The sequence below is a fragment of the Aplysia californica genome, unplaced genomic scaffold (assembly GCF_000002075.1).
Source record: "Aplysia californica isolate F4 #8 unplaced genomic scaffold, AplCal3.0 scaffold01428, whole genome shotgun sequence".
NCBI lineage: Eukaryota > Metazoa > Mollusca > Gastropoda > Aplysiida > Aplysiidae > Aplysia > Aplysia californica.
The window spans coordinates 49,946-58,209 of record NW_004798698.1 but is presented as its reverse complement, the minus strand read 5'-3'; the positions used below and the strand labels follow the sequence as shown (position 1 = coordinate 58,209).

Genomic DNA, 8,264 nt, shown 5'->3' with positions numbered 1-8,264 from the left:
ACGGCGCTCGCAACTGCATAAGGTCATATGAGCGCCAAGGAGGAGTGGATGTCAACAGAGAAGTCCTTACAGGGCAAAGTTGGAAAGAAACCAAGGCAGACTGAAACAAAAGAGGGAGAGTAAAGAAGTAATGAAGTAAAAAATAGCAAAGTTTCTTCCTCCATTTCACTGGTTTACATTTCTGAAAAAAGCATTTTTTTTTAAATGTTGGTGGGGGTCTTTTTTATAACACCCCGATCGACATAACATAGATCATTTAGGAGGCGGGTTTCTGACTCTGCCTGTCAGGGCCAATCTACTCAGAGAGGGATACAACATCCTAGTAGAAAGACTGAGATATCTGATTTGAAATTTGACAAAAGAAAAGTGTTGAAGACCGTGAAGGAAAAGTTGCGGGATGAGGAAGACAGGAGACAGTAGAACACCATGTAATCGTTAGGATGCGGGAAATGGGGATAGAGAGGGGAGAAGGAAGAGGGGAACGATTATCTGGAAAGGAAAGACGTCGCCATAATCAGACAGCCACCGGAACAATCAGTATGGATACCTTGCGGGTTTTGGTGCTGGGGGGAACTGAGCACTTATGGACCTGTCTGGTGTGCAATGACGTTGTTGCCCAGGACAGGTAAGGCAGGTAATACAGAAATCTGATTAAAAAATGTTTCCCCATTCAGGAATTGAATACAGGTCTCCTGTATGCGTCAGTGAAGCACCTGGCAATCGCTACACCACAGATGCCGGTTCACATTTCTGTCCAGAGTAAAAAAACAGACTACAAAGTGGAAAAACTGTTGTGCTGATTCAAAACAAAAATGTATCTTATTTATGACGTATGTCCAAAAGGCTTAAAAATGTGAATAAAATTCATCTCAGAGGGACTTTCTTTAACAGTTTTAGTGTTAGTAAAAATTTTACGGCACTTGCAACACAATAAGGTCATATAAGTGCTGAAGATCAGAGGTGTCACAAGAGAGCAACAAACACAAAAAAGAAGGAGGATGGAACATGACAATAGATGTTTGATAGGAAAGAAGGAGTAAACCACACCAGAGCACCCGCCAAATACTCACTTTCTTTAACAAGAAGTACATACAAATCATCAGACTGATAAAAAACAAAATGCTTCAATAGAGTGGGGAATGATTTATTCTGAGTCTCGGTGAAACAAAAAAAATGGATAAGTATCAATACATAGCATTATTGCACGAGACATTTACAACTTAGCAGTCAAAATATCTTATAAGTAGGCCTGTATTATTATATTCATTCGATAATAACTTTTTTTTACATTTTCACACGAAACTTACATCACACACCATGTTCTCATTAGAAAAGGCTGCATCAACCAAAAAACATACAAAACACATGCACGAAGAAAAAATGCCCACGTATTCTCACTTGTGCCCTCACACACACATAAAATATAAACACTCACACATATAACCATCCCAGAGATAAAGACAACAGTTGTTTAATAGGAAAGAAGGAGCAAACCACACCAGAGCACCCGCCAACCACTCTCACAACCACATCAGCTCTACTCACACATCATCACTGCCTTTCTCACCCTGGCTCAGGATACGATAGGCCACGAACAAACACTTTCCCCTTTTCCCTATCCTGGACTGGATAGCCTCTTGATGGTGTCACTCCATCTACTCATACAAACAGAAACAAAAAAGTGCAAAAAATACCTACATATGCAGAACTGCCAATCCCTTCAAGACCAAAAAAGGAGTTTTTTTCCGAATCCTCTCTAAAAATCAAAGTTTTTAGTTTTAGTTTCAGTAAGAGTTTTACGGCGCTTGCAACAGCATAAGGTCATATGAGCACCAGAAGATTAGATGTGTTACAAGGGAGTAACAAACATAAAAAAGAAGAAGGGGAGATAAGAACGATAGATGTTTGATAGGAAAGAAGAAGCAAACCACACCAGAGCACCACCCACCCACAAATCAAAGTTTGAGTAAAAAAAATTTTTTTTTTTAAACCCAACCAAACAACCAAACAAACAAAAATTCAGAGTAGGCAGACCCCAGTAGTTCCGATTACATCACCAGCCCATCATGGCAAATAAACGTGGATTGCAAACGTTCAAAAATAAAAAATATTATGTATTTTCATGTTCTTTTCGATAAGTCGCCAAAACATTGTAAATACAAGTAAATAAACAATATGTTGCCAAAGACCAATGGAAAATGAATTCAAGAAAAAAATAGAGGATTTTATGCAAATCCAAACAGAGTAAGAGCTCTTATATAGGCCAAAAAGGAAAAATTGGAGGGCTCCGATTTTATCAGAGTACTTGGCAGTTCTGTACATGGTTTCTACAGGGATCTACAAATTCTCTAAAAGTAAAAGTCTGTACACAGTGACGCACTTATATTTTATCCTGAAAGCTGAAAATACAAAATGTACGAGAACACAATATTTTCAGAAATGACTTACAAACAGTTTTTTACAAAATATTCTATTCTTTAAACTTTCTTCAAAGCAGCATTATTTCAAGTACAAGCATTCACTAATAAATAATGCATATTTTTCGTCTTCGTACAAATATCACATATTCCGCATCTCTCTCTGAAAACAAAATTATACACTATCACAATAAGATAACAAAGTACTTTGTTTGTGCATCTAGCAACAACTGTAATTGTAATGTTTGTTCTGCATGAATCAAAAAATCATCTCCAAAAAATCCTCCAAGAGCTTATGATGGACCACAAAAACCCCCCAGATAAAACTGCAATTGCAACTACACTGGCTACACTAAGTAAGTCACTCCAACTAGCCATCATCTGATTGGCTTAGCATCTTCCTCGTCACAACGAACTGCTCTATCATCAGTGCCACTATATATATATATATATATATATATATATATATATAATATATATATATATATATATATAAAAGTGGACTTGGGAGGCTTTGTGCACAAACCCACACCTTTGAAACTTTGCAGGCGTCCACAACATCCATGTGGCTAGGACCTAACTTTAAAAAATCCACGCAAACTGCTTTCCTCATTTTTTCCAAAATTCTTTGTTTCGTTAACACAAAGTTCTAGCATTTCAATGAAGTGTTCAAGACATATTTCAAGACTTCCGTTCACTTGCTGTGCGCCTTGAACCCACAATGACTTGACGATTAAGTCCGTTCACCGAACGGGGTACCCAGCTAGTGACTCTATAAATGTGTCATGACGCACTGGAATCAGGGGCTCGTCAATTCATGGGCATGTAAAGTTATTGGTATCAACAAAAAATCTGATTTATTTGCCTTGCTTCCAATGAAGTAAATATCCATTCATTTTGAATAGAACTCAAGATATTTGCAATTGAAGGAAGAGAGGTCGCCTGGTTTCAGAGATGAAATTAGTAAGAAAATGGCCGCTAAAGTTGAGTAAATCCAATAACTAAAGAGTCTTTGAAAACTGAAAATTGGTACAAAGAGCAACATATAACAACAGATTGTGGAGACCTGTAACTTTTGATACTTAGGCACAGCCTTAAAAAAATTCAAAGTTTGAAACCCTCAATTGCATCTCCACTTTCTTCAAAATTCTTCTCAATTTCTGTACAATGTACTTTCAAACAGAGTGATGGAAGAAAGCAGTGTCCCATTTCTCACAAAATGACTGCGCAAAGCAGAGAAAAGCAAAAACTTCCTCAGCTCCCTACCTCAGAATTACAAAGTTCTGTCTGCTCAGTACCTAGTTTTAAGAAATTTGAAGTTTAAAATTTTGAGCTGCACAACACGTCAAGATTTTTCTAATGTAATTCTTTGAAAATCTTGATGACGACTCTGAATAATCGTACGATTTCGATAGAGTAGATAGAACATTTTGGTTTCTGACCTTTATAGTCTTAGTAGCTTAAAATGGCCAAAAATATCAGATAGAACCTAGTAATTCTAAGTTAGCGAGCTATCTTTCTCTTATACGAGCAAAATGTAATGAACATTGCCAGAAGACAAGACGTCAGATAAATCTTGTTTGTATCTTCACAAAGAACACAAGACATACTCTGAAATATAGTCTTCCTCGGAAAGGCAGCTGAACTTGTCCTTACATTAACTCAGTGGTGGCAACAACTTTCAAAATTGCAGTGACAAGCGACAGTAACAGATGGTTTATAAAGGCATACGCTGTTACTTTACACTGATTGTCATGCAATTCATAGGAAGATAATTCTCATTATGGTGATCAATAAAAGCTGGGATTTCTTTTTTCTTTTCTCTAAAAAAAAACAAAAATAAAAAGTAAAACAAAAGAAACATTGAAATACACACAACCTACTTTTTTTTCATTATGTAGCTTCACCAGAACTTCAGGGCTATTGTAACCACATTTTCCCACAAAAATATTGTGTAACATTATGATGTAAAATGTACAAAAATGTACGGTTAAACAGTTGTGTCCTTGGGAAAGACACTTCATACGAATTATCCTCATTTCACCCGCGTCAGAATCGGCACCCAGCTATAGAGAGCGAAAAATCTTATCAAGTTGTAAGTGCTTCAGCATGTGCAATCCACAGCTGGCACTGTATGCTTCCCGAGATGGCAAGAATGCTGCAGAGTGTCCTAGGATTTGCTGGGGTAATAATGGTTTTAACCCTATCCATACGTCGTGTTTTGCTATCGTATCCATACGACGTGGGGAAATCTGTGCCACCACTTTCCAAAGAGGAAATTTACTCGTTTTCTGATCCATAGGCTTTGCATAGCAGCCTGTCAAATTATTTTTAGAGAAATACTGAAAGTTTCAAAGAGATCTTCGTACTAGAAGTATTCTAAAATTTGAAGAATACAACCCCGGGGGTACAAAATGACCCCAGGGCGTAAAAATAGGGTTTATTAAGTGCATTTAGCATGCTGTAGAGCTATAGAAATACAACTACTGTTATTATTATCATCATCAAGTAGTAAGCTGACTTCACATGAGAGTGCCCACCAAACATCAGTGATATGACATTGCATCACAATTCTTAAGCAAAACATCAACACTGACTGATAAAGGAATTTGTTGCCGCTGTCTGGGCATTTCATTCCAGACTAGAATATAAGAGTATACAATTAAACAATTCTTCTTCCACATCGTATGGTGTGTGCTGAAAGTGACAACTGCCTTATACTTATACATCAGACCATCAATAATTTATTTATAGCGGCATCAGCCATCCATGTACATAGGTGTCGTTTTAGCAACATGTGACCCCCGAGATTTTTCGCCTTTGTCCGAAAAGGCTAGGTGTAGATCTTTCCTACCAGAAGATCAGGCGCGTGGCTGAAAGACAGCAGTGAGAAGGAGCCAAGGAGAAGCAGTAGAAAGGCTGCAGAAAGAGTCAGGAGCCCAGAGGAGGGGGCAAAGGAGGTGAAGGGTTGGAGGCAGAAAGTGGAGACAAAAGCAGACAACAGAACATTGCTAGAGAGCAGGAAAGGAAGTGAAAGGAGACAATTTTAGAGAAGAAAATTTTTCTGTCCCTACCCGGATTCGAACCTGGGACCTTTGAACGAGAGGCGAATATCATAACCTTTAGGCCACGAGAGCCCCCTGGCCAACTCTGCAGCTCTGACCCTAACCGGATTCGAACCCGGGACCTTTCAATGAGAGGCGAACACCTTAGCCTCTAGGCCACGACAGCCCCCTGGCCAACTCTGCAGTTCTGTTAGACTTCAAGTTGCTTCCATAATAACACATGAAGAAAAAGCTGAAAGCGTGGAAGCATACAGATATAGTAGTCAGAGACAGTAGTAACCCTGGCTTCGTTCCATCAGCAAGAAGTTTTTTTCCCAATTCTCCACGAGCAGTGTCCTCATTTGTTGGCCATGGCTTTAAGTTTGCGGAAGTGCGCGTTGATGGCTTGCAGCTGGGCGGGGAACGGTACCTGGCGATCAGAGTAGAAGGACTCGACGCGGGCCATCACCACCTCCAGAAGGAACTGGGCGTTCTTCAGGATAAGGGAATGCTGGGAAACACACACAAAATGGAGCACAGTCAAAAACAAAATCTGGATGAAGTAAGTATTATATCAAGGAAGATATGTACAGTCAATTCAGACCAAATAAAATTCTTATATAAAGTGCAAAGTAAAAAAAGTCTTTTCACTACTCTAGAAATGGTGACTATGAGGAAAAGTAAAATATTCTTGTCCTTGAAAATTCAGGTGTGCAAAAGAAATTCCACACCAGCCCCATTCTATATTTTTCAAAGGATAAGAGTAGGCCTACCGTAGTTGAAAACTTCCCCTAAATAAAAAAATCATGACCACAGAAAAAAGCCCCAAAAGCAAAGTGAAAAGTTACGTTACAAACTCAATAGTATTAAATAACAAATTTAAAGGTTATCTCCAAATACATAGTACACAATTATCAAAAAGGAAAAAAAACAAACCAAAAGTAACCTACTAATCAGGAACAGAAGCATATACATTGACATGAGGGCAAATTAATCTACACCTTTACCAACAAGCACCCCCCTCCCCCCTACACACACACCTCCAATCCCCTGTCCCCCCCTACACACACACACACCTCCCACCCCCTGTCCCCCCACCCCTTCCCACACACATACACACACCTAACTCCTGATATCACCACAGTGCCTACCTCCTTGTTCAGTCTCTCCGACTTCAGCGACTGTTCAATGTGGGCAACCTGGCTTTTGTACACAGAGGACAGGGAATCCGCGATGAAATCCTCGAGCTCAACCGTGTATAGCTTCAAGAGGTCATCGGAAAAGGTCACACATATCTTGGCGAACTGAATGGAGTTCATCGTGAGCATGACGAAGCATTTGTCTGTTTATGGAGGGAGAATAGAAAAGTATTGAAGAGTTGTATGGCACTTATAACACAATTAGGTCGTATAAGTGTCAAAGATTAGAGGTGTTACAAGAGAATCATCATCATCAATGCCTTTCACCCCTGGCAGGGTATAGGCCACATACAAGCTCCTTCCATTTATCTCTGTCCTGGGCCATCCTTCCAAGATAAGGACGATAGGTGTTTGATAGGAAAGAAGGAGCAAACCACACCAGAGCACCCACCAACTACCCGCTTTCACTGTCTATAGCACTTACCATAGACGTATGGCCTGATGTCAAAGCCTGTTGCAGCAATGTCCGCCACGTATTTGTCGCAGTCCGCCTGAGACAGGTGGTTCATGGGGCGCCACAGGTCGTCCTGGCAACAGAAATATTAGCCAGATGTTGACAGTAGTTTACATGATACAAACAAACACACACACGCATGCATGCATGCAGTTTTAGTAAGAGTTTTATGATGGTACTTGCAACACAATTACGTCGAAAAGTGTCAACCGCCAACCATCCGCACTTGAACACGCATTAAAGTATACTCAAATAAAACAAACAAAGCAGCAGCACTTTTTTTTGTCCCTTACCCATTTATAATATGAGATTGACGCCATCTGATTACTAGAAAAATTGAATCGATAACAGCTGTTGCTGGATCGATTAGTAGAAAAAGGTGCATACGACTAATAGTAACATAGTGTCCAATAGTGTATTACGAACATAAACCAGCAGCACTTACCGCGGCTCTGTACTTGATGCCTTCCGTGATCTGGTCGCGTGTCTCCTCCACCACCTGCTGGATGGCCGTGTCCAGCAAGGTCGCCAGGCTGAACTCAAGGTCAAGGCCGATAGAACTCAACTGCAACATGATACAAAAATCGTGCACGGGTTTAACATCCCATAGGACAAAGTGAAAAAAAGAAAAAAAAAGAAATGACAAGTTAATATAAGTTACAACAGGTGAAGACAAAGCATAAATTGATACATATATACATATTAAAAAAATAATACACAGAATACAATAATACACAATACAAGGACACACTAGTGATCAAATGGTTCATGTGCAGGTTCACACGGAAGCAATGTCAATGCAATGGCTCTCTTCAAAATTGGTGCCCACACCAATGGGTGTGTCGTTAACCCTTTAAGTGTTGACAGCCGATTAAATCAGTTGCCAATTTTGTTCTGTGGTGTCACGGCTGATCTCATCTGTCAATATTTGAGTCGTTATTTCAGTTAGCTTAATCCCGGGGTTTTTTTATATCGCGAAGCATTTTTACTCCTTTACAAATTAGATCTACTTCCTAGTTTTATTCTACTGTCTGAAAATGTAAAGGTTTAAGTGCCCACCAAACATCAGTGATATGACATTGCATCACAATTCTTAAGCAAAACATCAACACTGACTGATAAAGGAATTTGTTGCCGCTGTCTGGGCATG

The 8,264-nt window shown here is 39.5% G+C and overlaps 1 protein-coding gene across 1 annotated transcript in view; it reads right to left on the bottom strand.

The window, feature by feature from the left end:
- Positions 1-5,576: 5,576 nt before the first annotated feature.
- The window catches only part of LOC101859073 (exocyst complex component 8), a 12,985-nt gene continuing 10,297 nt past the window's right edge, over positions 5,577-8,264 (bottom strand). The window contains exons 13-16 of the mRNA XM_005112819.3: positions 7,560-7,679; positions 7,085-7,187; positions 6,613-6,803; positions 5,577-5,972 (exon numbers count right to left, since the gene is read on the bottom strand). Coding sequence (XP_005112876.1) covers positions 5,820-5,972; positions 6,613-6,803; positions 7,085-7,187; positions 7,560-7,679 — 567 coding nt within the window. The 3' untranslated portion in view covers positions 5,577-5,819. The remainder of the gene's footprint in view (positions 5,973-6,612; positions 6,804-7,084; positions 7,188-7,559; positions 7,680-8,264) is intronic.